We start from the raw sequence: 20,872 nt of genomic DNA on the forward strand, positions 1-20,872 counted from the left end.
TGGTCAGAGCTTTGATGCTGGGGATGTTGGCCTGAGCGAGAACACTGACGTTGGTGCGCCTACCCTGCCAATGGATTTGCAGGATCTTGCGGAGGCAGCGTTGGTGGTACCTCTCCGGTGCTTTGAGGTGCCTGCTGTACATGGTCCATGTCTCTGGGGCATACAGGAGGGCAGGTATCACTGCTGCTCTGTAGACCATGAGCTTGGTGCCGGGTTTGAGGTCTTGGTCTTCAAAAACTCTCTTCCTCAGGCAACCGAAGGCTGCACTGGCACACTGAAGAATAGTAGTAAGCCTGAGGATTGGGAGAGCTTTAGAAACCAGCAAACGATGACCAAAAAGTTGATAAAAAGGGAGAAAATATAACGAGAGTAAACTAGCAAGAAATATAGAAACAGTATATAGAATGGAAGAGAGTAGCAAAAGTAAGCACTGGTCCCTTAGAGGCTGAGACGGGAGAAATTATAATGGGGAATAAGGAAATGGCAGAGACTTTAAACAAATATTTTGTATTTGTCTTCACAGTAGAAAACACAAAAAGCTTACCAAAAATCTTCTCTTATGCAGTCCCTCGGAGGAACCAAGGGCTAATGAGAGTGAGGAACTTAAATTAATTAAGCTCAGTAGAGGAAAAATTACTTGCGAAACTAATGGGACTAAACGCTGACAAACCCTTTGGACCTGAAGGCCTACATCCTCGGGTTCTAAAAGAGGTGGCTGCAGAGATAGTAGATGCATTGGTTGTGATCTTCCAAAATTCCCTGGATTCTAGAGCGATCCCAGCAGATTGGAAGGCAGCAAATGTAACCCTGCTATTCAAGAAAGGAGGGAGAGAGAAAACAGGCCAGTTATCCTGACATCAGTCATTGGGAAAATACTGGAATCCATTATTAAGGAAGTGATAACAGGGCATTTAGAAAATCATAATATGATTAAGCAGAGTCAATATGGTTTTATGAAAGGGAAATAGTGTTTAACAAATTGATTAGAATTTTTTGAGGATGTAACTAGCAAGGTAGATAAAGGAGAACCAGTGGATGTAGTATATTTGGATTTCCAAAAGGCATTCGATAAGGTGCCACATAAAAGGTTGTTACGCAAGATAATGACACATGGGGTTGGGGATAATATAATGGCCCGGAAATTCGGGTCGGGGGCTTCCTGCGGGTTCAAGCCTCCGACCTGCACTTACCTAGCGCGCCGGCCGTTGTGCTGTGGGCCCCCGTGGAATTCCGATCCTGGGCCTGCTCCAACTGCCGGCGTGCAGTGCTTGCGTATCCCAGGGGCGCAGTTAGTTCGATGTGTCCCCTGGGATCATGTGCGCCATGGGGAGCCAATCGGAGCAGGGAATGCTCCATTCATAAGATTGACAGGAAGAGCTGTCAAAACTTATAAATACTACGGCCCCAAAACAGCACGAAATCTTCAAATAATTTTTTTTTTTAAATCACATTTTTTAAATAAACTATAAATTACATGAAATAACTATTTTAAACAATAATTTAAATTTTTGAAAAAAATAATTTTATTTTCTAACGGGGCTAAAAATAAACTTACCTTGCTTTAAAGTATTTAAAAAATAATAAACCTGTGGGGAAAACATGCTTTAATTTTAATTAATTCACCACTTACCTTGTAAAAAGCAGACCTTACGCCTGCTTTTTAAATGTGTAATTTCTGGAGACTTACCCTCCCGGGAAAACCTGCGAAAGAAACCGAAGTTCGATGCGCACGCGCAGCCTCTCCCGCGCACGCGTTCGAACTCTGAACCCCTTTCAGGGGAACGGAAGTGCCGGTTTCCCGCGCATGCGCAGTGCATGCAGGAAACCAGCACTTCCATTGGGCTTATGGGTGAGTACCCAGTGCGTACTCACCCGTGGAGACACGAATTTCTGGGCCATTAGCATGGATAGAGGATTGGTTAACTGACAGAAAACAGAATAGGGATCAATGGGTCATTTTCAGATTGGCAAACTGTAACTAGTGGGGTGCCGCAGGGATCAGAGCTTGGGGCTCAGCTATTTACAATTTATATCAGTGACCTAGATGAAGGGACCGAGTGCGATGTATCCAAGTTTGCTGACGATACAAAGCTAGGTGGGAAAGTATGCTGTGAGGAGGACACTGAGCGGCTGCAGGGCATTCTGGAGGGGGAGGGAGAACAGCCAGTGGTCGTGGTCCACATTGGTACCAACGACATAGGTAAAAAGAGGGATGAGGTCCTGCAGCAAGAATTTAGGGAGCTAGGTGAAGGATTAAGGAGCAGGACCTCAAAGGTTGTAATCTCTGGATTACTCCCGGTGCCACGTGCTAGTAAGTATAGGAATAGGAAGATAGAACAGATGAATGCGTGGCTAAAGGGATGGTGCAAGGGGGGAGGGCTTTAGTTTCCTGGATCACTGGGTCTGCTTCTGGGAAAGGTGGGACTTGTACAAGTCGGACGGTTTACACCTGAACCAGGGGGGAACCAATATCCTTGCGGGGAGGTTTGCTAGCACTGCTGGGGAGGGTTTAAACTAACTTGGCAGGGGGTTGGGGTACAGAGTGGAGCTATAGTAGGGGGTGATTTATGGCCAAATACAGAGGGAAAAACAAGTCAGCTGGGAAGGCAGAGCAAATATGTGAAGGCAAAAGAGAATATGGCAGGGCTGGAAGGCATTTATTTTAATGCAAGGAGTCTTGCAAATAAGGTGGATGAACTGAAGTTGTTGTTGAACACATGGGAGTACGATATTGTTGCTATCACGGAGACATGGTTGAGGGAGGGTCAGGACTGGCAGCTCAATATTCCGGGGTATAGAATCTTCAGGCGAGACAGAGGGGGGTGTAAAAGGGGAGGGGGTGTTGCAATATTAATTAAGGAGTCAATTACTGCTGTAAGGAGGGATGATATATTAGCGGGTTCCTCTAATGAGGCCATATGGGTAGAACTTAAAAACAAAAAGGGGGCAAGCACTTTGCTGGGAGTGTACTATAGGCCCCCAAACAGTCAGGGGGAGATAGAGGAACAGATATGTAGGCAAATCTCCGAGAAGTGCGAAAATAATAGGGTAATAATAGTGGGGGATTTCAACTTCCCCAATATAAATTGGGACAGTCAGAGTGTGAAAGGCTTAGAGGGTGCAGAATTCTTAAAGTGCATCCAGGAGAGCTTTTTGAGCCAACATGTAGAAAGTCCTACAAGAGAGGGGGCGGTACTGGACCTAATTCTGGGGAATGTAGCCGGGCAAGTGGTGGAAGTGTCAGTAGGAGAGCATTTTGGCGACAGTGACCATAATTCGGTGAGATTTAAGGTGGTCATGGAAAAAGACAAAGACGGCCCGGAAATAAGGGTTCTAAATTGGGGGAAGGCCGATTTTAATATGATAAGGCAGGATCTGGCCAAAGTGGACTGGGAGCAGCTGCTTATAGGAAAATCCACATCAAAACAGTGGGAGACTTTCAGAAGGGAAATAGAGAGAGTACAACGCCAACATGTTCCTGTAAAGGTCAAGGGTGGGACCAACAAGCAAAGGGAACCTTGGATGACAAGGGATATACAGAAATGCATTAGAAATAAGAGGGGGGCTTTTGGCAGTTACAAAAGACTAAAGACAGAAGAAGCCCTAGAGGAGTATAAAAAGTGCAGGGGCATACTTAAAAAAGAAATTAGGAGGGCGAGGAGGGGCCATGAAATAACACTGGCGAGCAAAATAAAGGAAAATCCTAAGATGTTTTATAAGTATATTAAGGGCAAGAGGATAACCAGGGAAAGGGTAGGGCCCATTAGGGACCAAAGTGGCAATCTGTGTGTAGAGCCAGAGGATGTAGGCGGGGTTTTAAATGAATTTTTTGCATCTGTGTTCACTATGGAGAAAGACGATGCAGACATAGAAATCGGGCAAGGGGACTGTGACATACTTGAACATATTAGCATCGAGAGGGAGGAGGTGCTAGCGGTTTTAGCGGGCCAAAAAGTGGATAAATCCCCAGGCCCGGACGAGATGTATCCCAGGCTGCTGTGGGAGGCAAGGGAGGAGATTGCAGGGGCTCTGACACTAATTTTCAGAACCTCTCTGGCCACAGGGGATGTACCAGAGGACTGGAGAACAGCTAACGTAGTACCATTATTCAAGAAGGGTAGCAGGGATAAACCAGGGAATTACAGGCCAGTGAGTCTAACATCTGTGGTGGGGAAATTATTGGAAAAAATTCTGAGGGACAAAATTAATCTCCACTTGGAGAGGCAAGGATTAATCGGGGATAGTCAGCATGGCTTTGTCAAGGGTAAATCATGTCTAACAAATCTGATCGAATTTTTCGAGGGGGTGACTAGTGGGGTGGATGAGGGAAATGCTGTGGATGTGGTTTACATGGACTTCAGTAAAGCTTTTGACAAAGTCCCGCATAGGAGACTGGTCAAGAAGGTAAGAGCCCATGGGATCCAGGGTGCCTTGGCGCGTTGGATCCTAAACTGGCTGAGTGGCAGGAGGCAGAGGGTGATGGTCGAAGGTTGCTTTTGTGACTGGAAGCCTGTGTCCAGTGGGGTACCTCAGGGATCGGTGCTGGGTCCCTTATTGTTTGTGATCTACATAAATGATTTGGATGAGAATGTGAACGGTATGATCAGTAAGTTCGCAGATGACACGAAAATTGGTGGGGTGGTAAATTGCGAGGAGGAAAGCCTCCGGCTACAGGACGATATAAACGGGTTGGTCAGATGGGCGGAAAAGTGGCAAATGGAATTTAACCCTGAAAAGTGCGAGGTGATGCATTTTGGACGGACAAATAAGGCAAGGGAATACACAATGAGTGGTAGGACCCTAGGAAGTACAGAGGGTCAGAGGAACCTTGGTGTACATGTACATAGATCCCTGAAGGCAGCGGAGCAGGTAGATAAGGTGGTTAAAAAGGCATATGGGATACTTGCCTTCATTAGCCGAGGCATAGAATATAAGAGCAGGGAGGTTATGATGGAGCTGTACAAAACGCTGGTGAGGCCACAGCTGGAGTACTGTGTGCAGTTCTGGTCGCCTCACTATAGGAAGGATGTGATTGCTTTGGAGAGGGTGCAGAGAAGATTCACCAGGATGTTACCTGGGATGGAGCGCCTCAGCTATGAAGAGAGGCTGGACAGGCTGGGGTTGTTTTCCTTGGAGCAGAGAAGGCTGAGGGGGGACCTGATTGAGGTGTACAAAATAATGAGGGGCATAGATAGGGTAGATAAAGAGGAACTTTTCCCCTTAGTGGGGGGGTCAATAACAAGGGGGCATAGATTCAGGGTAAGGGGCAGGAGATTTAGAGGGGATTTGAGGAGGAACTTTTTCACCCAGAGGGTGGTTGGAATGTGGAACTCAATGCCTGAAAGGGTGGTGGAGGCAGGAACCCTCACAACATTCAAGAAGCATTTGGATGAGCACTTGAAATGCCATTGCATACAAGGCTATGGACCAAATGCTGGAAAATGGGATTAGATTGGACAGGGATGGATGGGCGGCGCAGACACGATGGGCCGAAGGGCCTCTTTCTGTGCTGTAAAACTCTATGACTATGACTTTAAAGAGCAAAGGGATATAGACAGGTTAAGTGAGTGGGCAATAAGGGGGCAGATTGAGTATAATGTGAGGTTATTCACTTTGGTAGGAAGAATAGAAAAACAGAATATTTTTAAATGGTGACAAACTATTAAATGTTGGTGTTCAGAGAGATTTGGGTGTCCTCATACAGGAAAGTTAGCATGCAGGTACGGCAAGCAATTAGGAAGGCAAATTGCATGTTGGTCTTTATTGCAAGGAGGTTGGAATACATGAGTAAGGAAGTCTTGCTATAATTCTACAGGCTTTGGTGAGACCACACCTGGAATACTGTGCACAATTTGGGTTTTCTTATCAACAAAGTTTCACTAGATTGATTCCTGGGATGAGAGGGCCGTCCTATGATGCGAGATTGAGTAGAATGGGCCGATACTCTCTGGAGTTTAAAAGAATGAGAGGTGATCTCATTGAAACATAAGATTCTGAGGGGGTTTGACGTTGACGGGGTAGATGCGGAGAGGCTGTTTCCACTGGCTGGGGAGTCTAGAACTAGGCGGCATAATCTCAGGATAAGGGGTCGGCCATTTAGGACTGAGACAAGAGGAATTTCTTCACTCGGGGTGGTGAATCATTGAAATTCTCTACCCCAGAGGGCTGTGGAGGCTCAGTCATTGAGTATATTCAAAGCTGTGGTCGATAGATTTTTGGATTCATGGGGAATTAAGGGATCTGGGGATCAGGCGGGAAAGTGGAGTTGAGGTCGAAGATCAGCCATGATTTTATTGGGCCAGAAATTCCAGAACGGGGCTTGCAGCGCGTGCAAGCCCCGTATTTACACTTACCCCGCGCTACTGACGAACAGCTCCAGGGACGCCTGGACTTGGTGAATGAAAAAGAAGAATCCCGGGCAGCGTATGACGTCACGCCGCCCAGGAGTGCAGCCAGCGCGAAGCCAGGAGCGTGCAGTGTAAGTGAGACACGCCCCTTGAGGTCTCAGTTTCACTGGACACGCCCCCAATGTTTCTGTCAAGCTGCTAAGCATTTTTACATGCAAAGCAGCAGTTTAAATAGGTTTTTGGAAGTTTTTTGAAGATTTTGGTAACTTTTATAAACTTTTTAAAATGTTTACATTATTTTGAGTAATCTGAAGTAGTTTTAAAGAGAATTAAAGCAATTTAAAGACTTTTAAAAGCCCTAAAAGAATTTTTTTAATTCCATTTATTTATTTAGCAATGTCGACGTCATACGTGTCTTCACACTGTTCCCTTTGGGGAACTGTATGAAGTGGTGGAAGGATTTATGGCCGTGATTAACGCTCATTCCGTGACCGTAACCATCTTTGAACCAGCCATTAGGGCGGTTAGTCCTATGGCGGGAGGGTTTTACGGGCTCCCACAAGCTATACAAGGAGGGGGGGCCACCCACACCCACGGACGCAAATATCCCACTGGATGTCAACCCAGAATTTAGAGCCGGAGCTCCGACTCCACTTGCCGGGACTGTCTGGAGCGGGGTTCGAAACCCTACCCTGATCTGGCCCAGCGGCGGGGATCCTACCGCTATGACAAAGGCCCAATCCGATTAGCAACGTGAAATGGCAGCATAGGGTTCCAGTCACGGGGAGGGAAAAGGCGCAGGAAACGTATGGGTGTCACCTTTTGTGCGGAGTGGGCCTTTTGCGTAGCAGTAAGCATCCCCGCCGCTGGGCCAGAAGGAGTAGGGTTTTGAACCCCACTCCAGACAGTCCCGGCAAGTGGAGTCGGAGTTCCAACTTTAAATTCTGGGTGGACATCCAGCGGGATACTTGCGTCCGTGGGTGTTGGTGGCCCCCCCCCCCTCAGATGGGTTGTGGGATCCCGTAAAACCCTCCCGCCATAGGACTAACCACCCTAATGGCTGGTTCAAAGATGGTTATGGTCACGGAATGAGCGTTAATCACGGCCATAAATCCTTCCACCACTTCATACAGTTCCCCAAAGGGAACAGTGTGAGGATACGTACGATGATGACCTCTTGCGCAATGCACCTCCTTGGACCCTCAGTCGCAGATGCGAGGGGGCAAGTCGTGCAATTGTTAAATTTTTCATTTTATTGACATGTAAAATGTTGGCCCAGTAATTCCCTTCCAACTGCGCGAGTACGGTCGGGGTACTTACGCATCTGGCCGGATGAAATGCCGGTTTTCAGCATGCACAGTGCTTTTGGGGAAAACCGGCATTTCCTGTCCTCTGAACGAAGGGGTTCAGAGGCAGAACGCGTGCGACTGCACAGGCAGCGCGTGCGCAGTATAATTCGCCGCTTTCATTACTGCTTTCAGTGAGGTCCAGTCATTACAACTTACACATGAAAAAAGCATGGGTACAGAGGCTGCGGAGGAAGATATTTCTTATCGTGGAGCTTCTGAAAGTATGTATGTCTGTATATATTCCTTTGCGTGTTATGTATATATTCCTTTACTTATGTGTATGAATGTATTATTTAATTATGACTTTCAGAGAAAGTAACTTATTTGAAAATCATAATTAAAAACATACATTCATACACATTAGTAAAGGAATATAAAACATACATACATATATGTAAAGGAATATATGTGGACATACATACATAACTCATTCTCACATTCCATTCACACAGCCACAATTGCTCCTTCTACCTACCGTTCTGAAAACCCTTTTTATAAAAAAAAAAAAAAAAATTTTAACTTTAAAACTTACTTAAAATTTCTTAAAATAACTTCCCTCCCTTTCCCAAACAAAAATATTGCATTTCAGAAGCTCCACGATAAAATGTTTCTTCCTCCGCAGCCAATGAACCACTTTACACTTGCTTTTTTCAAGTGTAACTTCTGAGGACTTACCCTCACGGATTTCATGAATGAAATCTACGAAGTTCACTGCGCAAGCGCTGCCTGTGCAGTCGCACGCGCTCAAGGTCTGGAAATGCCGGCGTTCCCCGCATGCGCTGTTCATGCTGAACGCCGGCATTTCCAACGGCCAGATGCGTGAGTACCCCGAGCGCACTCACGCCTTTGGCCGCGAATTTCTGGCCCATTGAATGACGGAGCAGGCTCGAGGGGCCGAATGGCCTGCTCCTGCTCCTATCTCTTATGTTCTTGTGTTCTGCCAGCTTCAGCAGTTATCTGTTGCCACTCCTCACGCCCTTACTGTGCACGGTCCCCCAGCTCAGCTTTGGCTTTTCTCCAACTAGAATCTATTCCCATCATCAGTATTCAGCCATACGGCACCACATGCCCTGTCGCCATCGTCTGGCCACAACACATTCTGTATACGTTGTATGTATTGCCCGAATCCTGCATGTACATTACATTACTGCCACCCAGAGGCAACACTAATTACTAGCAAGGCAACACTTGGACAGACGCAAGGCAATGAATGGCCATCGGCGTGGCATTTGTATTGCTAGTCAGTGCGGCCAAGAAAGCATCTGAGCAGTTCCTCCCCACCTTTGTGACCAGATGTAATATGTGGGGTCAGTTCGTGAAAGATTTTCCCCTCGCATTTTCTTCCCCCTTCCTCCTTTGGCCTCTTTCACCACAACAGCACAGCTTGGATGGAGAATTTGGGTGCCTGGGGGGCCATGGGTTCAGACTCACATAGAATCATACAGCACAGAAGGAGGCCATTCGGCCCATCGTGCCTGTACCGGCTCTTTGGAAGAGCTGGCTAATTAGTCCCACTCCCCCTGCTCTTTCCCCATAGCCCTGCAAATTTCTCCCTTCAAGTAGTTATCCAATTCCCTTTTGAAATTTATTATTGAATCTGCTTCCACCGCCCTTTCAGGCAGCGCATTCAATTCAATTCAATTTTTTTTTATTTGTCATATATGCAGCAGACGTGTGTACTGCACAATGAAATGTTGATTTTTACGAGTCCTCCCAACATTGGAATAAATACGGCATAACAATGATAAAAATACTAATAGAAATACTAATAGAAAGACAGTAATAATAAATAAAACAGCAGTAATAAATAATAATAAATTAATCGTTCATGAGTCTTATGACCTGGGGGTAGAAGCTGTTTCGAAACCTGTTGGTACGAGACCGTATGCTTCGGTATCTCTTACCGGACGGGAGCAGGGCGAAGAGGTTGTGGCTGGGGTGACTCGCGTCTTTAATGATTCTCAGGGCCTTCCCCCGGCACCTCTCTGGGTAGATATCCTGCACAGCAGGTAGTTTAATTCCTATAGTGTGTTGTGCAGCTTTCACTACCATCTGTAGAGCCTTGCGGTCTGTGGCGGTGCAGTTGCCATACCAGGTAGTGATGCAGCCGGACAGGATACTCTCGATGGTGCACCGGTAGAAGTTGGTGAGAATCTGGGGGGCCATTCCAAATTTCTTCAGTCTCCTGAGGAAGAACAGGCGTTGGCATGCCTTCTTGGTTACAACATCGATGTGATGGGACCTCCGTAATGAATACACCCAGGAATTTGAAGCTGCTGACACTCTCCACCTCAGCCCCTTCGATGTAGATTGGGGTGTGTCCCTCCCCCTGCCGCTTCCTGTAGTCCACGATCATCTCCTTTGTTTTGCTGATGTTGAGGGAGAGGTTGTTGTACTTGCACCATTCTGCTAGGGCTCTTACCTCCTCCCTGTAGCCTGTCTCGTCGCCATCTGTGATCAGGCCTACAACGGTAGTGTCATCAGCAAACTTGATGATGGAGTTGGAGTTGTGCGTGGCCACGCAATCGTGAGTAAACAGGGAGTACAGAAGGGGGCTGAGCACACAACCCTGGGGAGCTCCCGTGTTCAGGATCAGTGTGGAGGAGGTATTACTGCCTATTTTCACCACCTGGGGTCTGCCCGTCAGGAAGTCCAGGATCCAGTTGCATAGGGAGGTGTTAAGTCCTAGCTCACTGAGCTTGTTGACAAGCTTGGAGGGGATAATGGTATTGAATGCTGAACTATAATCAATGAACAACATTCTCACATAGGTGTTCCTCTTATCCAGGTGTGATAAGGCAGTGTGCAGTACAGTGGCGATGGTATCATCCCTAGGTCTGTTTGGGCAGTAGGCAAATTGGAGTGGGTCCAGTGTGTCAGTTAGTAAGGAGTTGATGTGGGTTTTGACCAGCCTCAAAGCACTTCATGATGGCAGAAGTGAGTGTTATGGGGCGGTAGTCGTTTAAACAGGCTACATTCGTTTTTTGGGGGACTGGAATAACCAATGTCATCTTGAAGTGGGTGGGGACTACAGACTCGTACAGTGAACGGTTGAATATATCCGTAAACATTCCAGATATTATGTTGGTCAAAGAGCAAGCAGAGGCACAATGGGTCAAATGGTCTCCTTCTGTGCTGTATTCTATGATTCGGGAGGGGAGTAGGTTCTGCTAGATTTTGTCCATTACATCAGTTTTGCACTCGAGCTTAAATCAGATACATAGGGAGTCACCTCATGAAATTGTAGTCTGATTTTTAATTCGGGTACGGTCTAGACACATTTCAATGAGGGGGAAAGGAAGAGCATCCAAAGCTAGAGCTCCCTGGATGTCTAATGAAATTGAGATTAAAATGAAACAGAAAAAGGAGGATTAATCAAATCAAATCAACTTTTATTGTCATTGTTAGTGCAGTACAACGAAATGTAGGCTTGCGGCTCCCGAGAGTGTACATTTGGATTAAGACATTTAAACATTCAACATACATTTGGCTTGTAATACATTAACATAAACATAACCATAATAAAGTGCATTGGCAGATGTGCAGGCTTTAGAGTTTATTTGTGGAGTTCAGTAGGATGACAGCCCTGGGAAAGAAGCTGTTCCTAAATCTGGTCGTTCGGGTGCGAATGCATCTGTAGCGTCTCCCAGATGGCAGGAGGGCGAACAGACTGTGGGTGGGGTGGGTAGGGTCTTTGATGATGGACCGTGACCTCCGTAAACAGCGTTTCTGGTATATGTGCTCTATGGTCGGTAGCCAGGTGCCGGTAATGCGTTGGGCAGTTTTGACTACCCGCTGCAGGGCTTTCCGGTCATAGTAGCTACAGCTGCCATACCATACTGTGATACAGTTCGTCAGGATGCTCTCTATTGTGCAGCGGTAAAAGTTAGAGAGGATCAGGGGTGACAGGTTACATCCCTTCAGCCTCCTTAGGAAATATAGGTGCTGCTGGGCCTTCTTCACCAGAGAGGAGGTATTGAGGGACCAGGAGAGGTCTTCCGTGATGTGGACTCCGAGGAACTTAAAGCTGTCCACCCTTTCCACCACAGCCCCATTGATGTGGATGGGGGTGTGGCTTCCGCCTTTAGACTTCCTGAAGTCCACAATGATTTCTTTGGTTTTCTTGATGTTCAGGGCCAGGTTGTTATCGGCGCACCACTTCACGAGATGCTGGACCTCCTCCCTGTAGGCTGACTCATCGTTGTCAGGTTAATAATATGGTAGAGAACCAGCTGTACACAGAAAGTAAAGAGGAGAATTGAAAAAGGAAATAAGAGGGGCAAAGAGAGAGTATGAGAATAGATCAGCAGCTAACATAGCAGAACTCAAAAGTTTTTAATAAACATATAAATAGTGAAAGGGTAGACAAAGGAAGGGTGGGCCGATTAGGGACATAGATACATAGATACATAGAAGATAGGAGCAGGAGTAGGCCATTCGGCCCTTCGTGCCTGCTCCGCCATTCGATGAGATCATGGCTGATCCTTTAATTCAGTATCCCGTCCCCGCCTTCTCTCCGTAACCCTTAACCCCTTTTGCCCGTAGAAATATATCTAATTCCCTCTTAAATATATTTAATGAGCTGGCGTACACTGCCCTCTGTGGCAATGAGTTCCACAGGTTCACCACTCTCTGAGTGAAGAAATTCCCCCTCATCTCTGTCCTAAATGGTTTAGCCCTTATCCTTAAATTATGTCCTCTAGTTCTGTTCTCACCCGCCAAGGGAAACATTCCTTCTGCATCCAGTCTGTCTAGACCTGTCAGAATTTTATACACTTCTATGAGGTCCCCTCTCAATCTTCTAAACTCCAGTGTGTACATCCCTAAACTACATAGTCTCTCCTCATAGGTCATTCCCGCCATTCCTGGTATCAGCCTGGTGAATCGCCGCTGCACCCCCTCCATGGCAAGAACATCCTTCCTCAGATGAGGCGACCAAAACTGTACACAGTACTCGAGGTGTGGTCTCACCAGTGCCCTGTACAGCTGCAGCAAGGTATCCCTGTTCCTGTATTCTAACCCTTTTGCTATGAAGGCCAGCATACCGTTTGCCTTCTTGACCGCCTGTTGCACCTGCATGCTCGCCTTCAGTGACTGGTGTACAAGAACACCCAGGTCTCTCTGTACTTCCCCCTCTCCCAATCTATTGCCATTTAAATAATAATTTGCCCTCCCGTTCCTGCACCAAAAGGGAAATCTTGTGGAGGCAGAGGGCATAGCTGAGGCACTAAATGAGGACTTCGCATCCTCTTCTCCAGTGAAGACAGATGCAGTCAATATATAGCAATAAAGGAGGAGATAATAGCGATATTGGATAGGATAAAAATAGATAAAGGTGGTACTTAAACGGTGCTCAAAGTAGAAAAGTCATCTGGTCCGGATGGGATGCATCCTAGGTTACTGAGGAAAGTAAGGGTGCAAATAGTGGGTGCTCTGGCAACAATCAATCTTCCTTTTACCCATGTCTGGTCTTCAGGGATCTACGATGACCTCATTCAGGAACGAGAGCCGGCCCGCTCCGACCTTTTCCTCTTCCCTGATGAGAGTGGAGGTTCTTCGCAGGAGCAGAGCCTGGGTTCCACCATGATCCTCCCTGAGCATCATGTGGCCTACACCACCTTCCCCAGTGAGCATCCCGAGAGCGAGGACTTCTGCATCCTGGAGGCGCCAAAGATGGCGGTCACGGTAAGTGCTGAAAGGGGAAAAAAAAACTGCTGGTGCCTGAGGGAAATGAAAAGATTTCGATCAGACTTCAGTGTAAGGTGGCAAAATGAAATCAGTGGGTAATTGCACGGTCATAGAAACATAGAAGATAGGAGTAGGCCATTCGGTCCCTCGAGCCTGCTCCACCACTTAATAAGATCATGGCTGATCATCCAAACTCAGTACCCTGTCCCTGCTTTCGCCCCATATCCCTTGATCCCTTTAGCCTTAAGAAATATACCTAACTCCTTCTTGAATATATTTAATGAATTGGCCTCAACTGCCTTCTGTGGTAGAGAATTCCACAGGTTCACCACTCTCTGGGTGAAGAAATTCTTCCTCATCTCAGTCCTAAATGGCTTATCCCATATCCTTAGACTGTGACCCCTGGTTCTGGACTCCCCCGCCATCGGGAACATCCTTCCTGCATCTGGTCTGTCTAGTCCTGTTAGAATTTTATAAGTTTCAATGAGATCCCCTCTCTTCTAAACTCCAGCAAGTATAAGCCCAATCGACCCAATCTCTCCTCATACGTCATTCCTGCCATCCCAGGTATCAGTCTGGTGAATCTTCGCTACACTCGCTCCATGTCCGTTGGGTAACCGAGAAACTCCCAGATTCCATCCCTCATCGTGGCTCAGTGGGTGGCACTCTTGCCTCTGAGTCAGAAGGTCGTGGGTTCAAGCCCCACTCCAGGGACTTGAACCTATAATCCAGGCTGACACTCCCAGTGCAAAACTGAGGGAGTGCTGCACTGTCAGAGGTGTCGTCTTTTTGATGAGACATTAAATTGAGGCCTCGTCTGCCCTCTCAAGCGGACATAAAAGATCCACGGCACTATTCGAAGAAGAGTTATCCTCAGTTTCCTGGGCCAATATTTATCTCTCAACCAACATCACTAAAACAGCCATGGGTGGTCATTTATCTCATTACTGTTTGTGGGATCTTGCTGTGTGCAAATTGGCTGCCACGTTTCCTATACTACAACAGCGACTACACTTCAAAAGTACTTCATTGGTTGTAAAGTGCTTTGGGACGTCCTGAAGTCATGAAAGGCACGATACAAATGGAAGCCTTTCTTTCTTTTCGATGATGGCATAGAAAGTCATGTATCGAAATTTGCCGATGACACAAAGATAGGTGGAAGTGTAGGCGGAAACATAACATTACAAAGGGATATTGACAGATTAAGTGAATGGGCAAAACTGTGGCAAATGGATTTTAATGTTGGCAAATGTGAGGTCATCCACTTTGGACCTAAAAAGGATCGAACAGGGTACTTTCTAAATGGTGAAAAGCTAAAAACAGTGGAGGTCCAAAGAGACTTGGGGGTCCAGGTACAGAGATCATTAAAATGTCATGAACAGGTACAGAAAATAATCAAAAAGGCTAATGGGATGCTGGCCTGTATATCTAGAGGACTAGAATACAAGGGGGTAGAAGTCGTGCTGCAGCTGTACAAAGCCCTGGTTAGACCACACCTGGAGCACTGGGAGCAGTTCTGGGCACCACACCTTAGGAAGGAGATATTGGCCTTGGAGGGAGTGCAGCGTAGATTTACCAGAATGATACCCGGACTTCAAGGGTTAAGTTACAAGGAGAGATTACACAAATTAGGGTTGTATTCCCTGGAATTTAGAAGGTTAAGGGGTGATCTTATCGAAGTTGTCCAGATATTAAGGGAACTGATAGGGTGGATAGAGAGAAACTATTTCCGTTAGTTGGGGAGTCTAGGACTGGGGGCAATGTCTAAACATTCGAGCCAGACCTTTCAGCAGTGAAATTAGGAAACACTTCTACACACACAGGGTGGTAGAAGTTTGGAACTCTCTTCCAAATTTCAACGGCAATTGATGCTAGATCAATTGTTAATTTTAAATCTGAGATTGATCGCTTTCTGTTAACCATAGGCATTAAGGGATATAGAAACATAGAAGATAGGAGCAGGAGTAGGCCATTCGGCCCCTCGAGCCTGCTCCACCATTCAATGCGATCATGGCTGATCATCCAAACTCAGTACCCTGTCCCTGCCTTCTCCCCATATCCCTTGATCCCTTTAGCCTTAAGAAATATATCTAACTCCTTCTTGAATATATTTAATAAGTTGGCCTCCACTGCCTTCTGTGGTAGAGAATTCCACAGGTTCACCACTCTGGGTGAAGAAATTCCTCCTCATCTCTGTCCTAAATGGCCTACCCCTTATCCAAATCCACGAACACCTGCGCACTCATTTTTAGTGTGGAAGCAAGTCATCCTCGGTTCCGAGGGACTGCCTAAGAAGAAGACGACCCCTTATCCTTAGACTATGACCCCTGGTTCTGGACTCCCCTGCCATCGGGAACATCCTTCCTGCATCTAGTCTGTCTAGTCCTGTTAGAATTTTATAAGTTTCAATGAGATCCCCTCTCATTCTTCTAAACTCTAGTGAATATAAGCCTAATCGACCCAATCTCTCTTCATACGTCATTCCTGCCATCCCAGGTATCAGTCTGGTGAATCTTCGCTGCACTCCCTCCATGGCAAGAACATCCTTCCTCAGATAAGGCGACCAAAACTGCACACAATGCTCAAGGTGTGGTCTCACCAAGGCCCTGTACAACTGCAGCAAGACATCTTTGCTCCTGTACTCGAATCCTCTCGCTATGAAGGCCAACATTCCATTTGCCTTCTTAACCGCCTGCTGCACCTGCATGCTTACCTTCAGCGACTGGTGCACAAGGACACCCAGGTCTCATTGCACTTCCCCTTTTCCCAATCTATTGCTGTTCAGATAATAATCTGCCTTCCTGTTTTTGCCACCAAAGTGGATAACCTCGCATTTATCCACATTATACTGCATCTGCCCAATCACCCAACCTGTCCAAATCATACTGGAGTTTCTCGGCATCCTCCTCACAGCACACACGCCCACCCAGCTTTGTGTCGTCTGCAAACTTGGAGATGTTACATCTAGTTCCCTTGTCTAGATCATTAATATATATTGTGAATAGCTGGGGTCCAAGGACCGATCCCTGCGGTACCCCACTAGTCACTGCCTGCCACTCGGAAAAAGACCCGTTTATTCCAACTCTTTGCTTCCTGTCTGCCAACCAGTTCTCTACCCAAGTCAGTACCTTGCTCCCAATCCCATGTGCTTTAACTTTACACGCCAATCTCTTATGCGGGACCTTATCGAAACCCTTCTGAAAGTCCAAATACACCACATCCACTGGTTCTCCCTTATCTATTCTACCAGTTACACCCTCAAACAATTCCAGTAGATTAGTCAAGCACGATTTGCCTTTTGTAAATCCATGTTGACTTTGTCCGATCCTGTCACTGCCTTCCAAGTGCTCTGCTATTACAACTTTTATAATGGACTCTAGCATTTTCCCCACTACTGATGTCAGGCTTACCAGTCTATAATTCCCCGTTTTCTCTCTACCACCTTTTTTGAATAGTGGGGTTACATTAGCTACCCTCCAATCCATGGGAACTGTTCCAGAGTCTATAGAATTTTGGAAGATGACCAGCAATGCATCTCCCTTGGGCCAAAGGCGTGTGTATGGAGTTAAGTCACAGATCAGCCATGATCCCATTGAACGGCGGAGTAGGCTCGAGGGGCGGAATGGCCTTCTCCTGTTCCTATGTTCTTTACTGACCCCCAGCCGGAGCAGCAGTCGGGATGCTCCAACTGGCCTCAGCCCCCCGGGTTAAGGAAGGAGGGAAGTCAGCCTGGGTTCCTGCCCCCGCTGACTGTCCAGTGACCCCTGCTGCAAATTGCAGGTGAGCTGCTGCTTGGGCAGGGAAAGAAACCGGCTCCGCTCTGATGCTTTCCACTATTGAATAACCAGACGGCACTCGGTGTCTTGGCTGACACATGAAGAATGGCCACTTGTAACAAGGTACAGAAGGGTGGGCAGCACTCGCAGAATCATGGAATGGAGCTCAGGTGCACACCAGCCACGATCTCATTGATTGGCGCAACAGGCTAGAGGGGCTGAATGGCCAACTCCTGTTCCTATGTACGGTACCATATCCCAGCAAGGATGGATGGGGAGGAAAAAGTGGTAAACACAGTGTGCAATCCTGAGGGATTGTCTGAGGGAGGGGCAGTGAAACCCCCATCTTATTCCGATCAGGAAAAAGACTTTCTTGAGTGATCAGTGTTTTATTGGCGGTAGGTTAGCCTCATGTGCAGTGTCATTTTAAAATTTATTTTTTATTCTTATTGTGGGCGTCGCTGGCAAGGCCTTGAGAAGGTGGTGGTGAGCCGCCGCCTTGAACCGCTGCAGTCCGTGTGGTGAAGGTGCTCCCACAGTGCTGTTCGGGAGGGAGTTCCAGGATTTTGACCCAGCGACGATGAAGGAACAGCGATATATTTCCAAATCAGAATGGTGTGTGACTTGGAGGTGGTGGTGTTCGCATGTGCCTGCTGCCCACATTCTTCTAGGTGGTTATGTCTGAGGTTCTTAAAGGAATTATCTGTCTTGTCTTGCAGAGAGAGACCGAGCCTGTAGTGAAGATGCTGATCTCCGGACCGATTCTGATCAAAGATGAACACTTCACGCTACCGGTCAAGAAGATGGACACAAGCAAAGCACCGCTGCACCTCCCAATCCCGGAGATCCGATACGTGGTAAAGGAGATCTCGGTCGTGTGGCACTTGTATGGTGGAAGGGACTTCGGAACAGCCCTCTCTGCACGTTCCCCAGTTAAAAGCACAATGTGAGTTCCCTGTCACTGATGGCCAATGTTGTCGCTGGGCTTGTTCAGCGCATTGGCAGCTGTAGCAAAATTCAGACTGGGCTAATGTGTTTTAAGGTGTTGTGATAATCCATTGCCTCAAACTCCCACCAGCAGTGACAGGCCTGTACCCATTTGTGCTTCACCACAGCTCAATGTGATCTTCCCAGAGCCTTTAATTATAATGGTGGAGGTTCTTTTCACAGTTCAAAGAAGGAATCTTTCATGTTCCAACTAGGATTACCCTAACCCTGAACTCCTAGTGACAGCAGTATTAGTGGGGTGAAATCCGTGCGGGAGCGTGCGTGTTAGAGAGATACATCGGTAGATGTCGCTGTTTACGAAATACTACTGGGTGTCAGCCCGCCATCCAACCTCCCGAAAGAGCAGTAAGTGGGGAAGTACAGGACGCTGTTGGTGGAAACATGGGAGGGAACAAGCAATATCCGTGGCAACAGACCACGGGAAGACCAACAGTGTTTAAGAAGAAGGGAGGAGATTGATAGTACTTTTTGTTCCAAGTACACCACTATTGTATGTGTGTGTGCACATAATATAACACACACGCACACACACACACACACAATAGTGGCGTACTTGGAATATACATACACATATATACACTCTGTACAACATCCAAATGACTAACATCCACTGAGACCTGCCATGTCGAGTTTCCGCCCCGCCTACCCAGTCCAGTCACATCATCAACACAGAGAGGCATCCTGTAGAAGCCCAATTGAAAGCAACTGGGACCGTGACATCAGCCAGGCCTAGGATCGACCAAGCCCCACTCCACACAGCGGGCTGCGGAGGCTGAATTGTGTCTTTCAGAAAGCAACAGGGAAATAATCATTAGTGAGCTGTGTTTGAGGCAACAAGTACTGAATGTGCAAGAGTCTGCTGGTGAAGGGAAGTGTCTCTGCTCTTTAGGGGAGGAGTTGAGTGATTCATTGATTCACTAAAATATGTGTACTTTATTATTATATTGAGAAACCCAGGTGCAAGACATCACTAAGATTGAAAAGAGTAGGAGAGAAGATGAAGTAAGTCAGGAAGTGGTGATCCAGTGACCCCAAGTTTGGGTTTTAGAAGCCTGTAGATTATAGGAGGACAGGGAGACTGAAGGAGGTGAGGAGTTTCAGTTTTTGGGTTCCTGGGGAAGAAGGACTTAGAGTCAGAGACATTGAGTTGAGTCTTGAATTTGTGAGAGGAAACTGTAAATTCCTAGTAAAGCCTTTCAAATGGGACTGGGCTTCAGTTAAAACTATCGTTAATACAGAACGACTATTCAATGGCGCTTACTTAAGTACCCGTCTACTGCTTTTTTTGTAGTCCTAAATCAACGTCAAGCTCCTCCCAAGGCTCTCCAGCTCAGCCTTCAGCCCGACACGGCCGTTCCGCCAGGCGCATTCAGGGCGGACCCGGGAGAAATCACGACATCCTGATGGAGATTCAGTTCAGTAAGGTGAGAGATTGAAGCGTCCTTTAACTGCTCTGGCTTCAGCGGTGGCTCAGTGGGTCGCACTAGTGCCAGCTGTGGCTCAGTGGGCCGCCTCTCGCCTCTGACTCAGAAGGTTGTGGGTTCAAGTCCCACTCCAGAAACTCGAGCACAAAAATCTAGGCTGACATTCCAGGGCAGTACTGAGGGAGTGCTGCACTGTCGGAGGTGCCGTATTTCGGATGAGACGTTAATCTGTCCCCTCGGGGGGACGTATAAGATCCCATGGCATTATTTCAAAGAAGAGCAGGGGAGTTTTCCCCGGTGTCCTGACCAATATTTATCCCTCAACCAACATCACTAAAACAAATTATCTGGTCACTATCGCGTTGCTGTTTGTGGGAGCTTGCTGTGTGCAAATTGGCTGCCGCGTTTCCTACATTACAACAGTGACTGCACTTCAAAAAATACTTCATTGGCTGTGAAGAAATGCAAGTCTTTCTTTCTTTCCTGTGAATACCTTCCTACCTCCCCCTGCTGCCGCTGCTATTATACTGGCCGAGAGTTTACACTTCCCTTTTGCCACTTTGTGTAGTGTGTCACGTGAACGAGTTCGCTCCACGATGGGCAAACAGAAACGCTAACTTGTGTGGGTTTCTCAGCAGTTGGTTTAGAGACACTCGAGGATGGTGATGGGTTTCCACGTCTGTCAGACACCTGATTCCCCCCCCCAGGGTGGGTAGGTGGAGGACAAGCAGCAAAGAGAGGCGACTTTCATCACATTAATCTGGGCTGGTTTTGAACTGAGGTCCCAAAGGTGAGATCACAAGATAATTATTACAAAGAGTCTACAACACAGAAACAATTTGGCCCAACAGGTCTGTGCCGGTGTTTATGCTCCACACGAGCCTCCTCCCACCATTCTTCATCTCACCCTGTCAGCATATCCCTCTATTCCTTTCTCTCTCATGTATGTATCTAGCTTCCCCTTAAAAATGAGGAAGGCCATTCGGCAAAAGATCCTGAAGTCACCCATTAGAAAGAAAAAAAATAAGAAAGAACTTGCATTTATATAGCATCTTTCATGACATCAGGCGGCTTCACAACCAAAAGTCTCTCGCAATTTGCACACAGCAAGATCCCACAAACAGCATTGAGATAAATAACTAGATAATCTGTTTGTGATTTTAGGGATAAATATTGGCCAGGTCACTGTGGAGAACTCCCCTGCTCTTCTTCGAATAGTGGCCGTGGGATCTTTTACGTCCACCTGAGAGGGCAGACGGGGCCTCAGTTTTAACGTCTCA

General features: G+C 46.9%; 1 protein-coding gene across 5 annotated transcripts in view; it reads left to right on the forward strand.

Annotated features, from left to right (window-relative positions):
• atg2b (autophagy related 2B) overlaps positions 1-20,872 on the forward strand; it is a 152,977-nt gene that overhangs the window by 108,680 nt on the left and 23,425 nt on the right. For all 5 annotated transcript variants that reach the window (XR_015080165.1, XM_086002549.1, XM_086002553.1 and 2 more), the window contains exons 30-32: positions 13,173-13,381; positions 17,880-18,106; positions 19,460-19,592. Coding sequence is in view for 4 of the 5 variants with exons in the window: in XM_086002549.1 (XP_085858675.1) it covers positions 13,173-13,381; positions 17,880-18,106; positions 19,460-19,592 (569 nt within the window). In the remaining variant the exon portion in view is untranslated. The remainder of the gene's footprint in view (positions 1-13,172; positions 13,382-17,879; positions 18,107-19,459; positions 19,593-20,872) is intronic.

Source organism: Somniosus microcephalus, chromosome 12, assembly GCF_052327205.1.
Source record: "Somniosus microcephalus isolate GS21.2 chromosome 12, FLI_Smic_1.0, whole genome shotgun sequence".
NCBI lineage: Eukaryota > Metazoa > Chordata > Chondrichthyes > Squaliformes > Somniosidae > Somniosus > Somniosus microcephalus.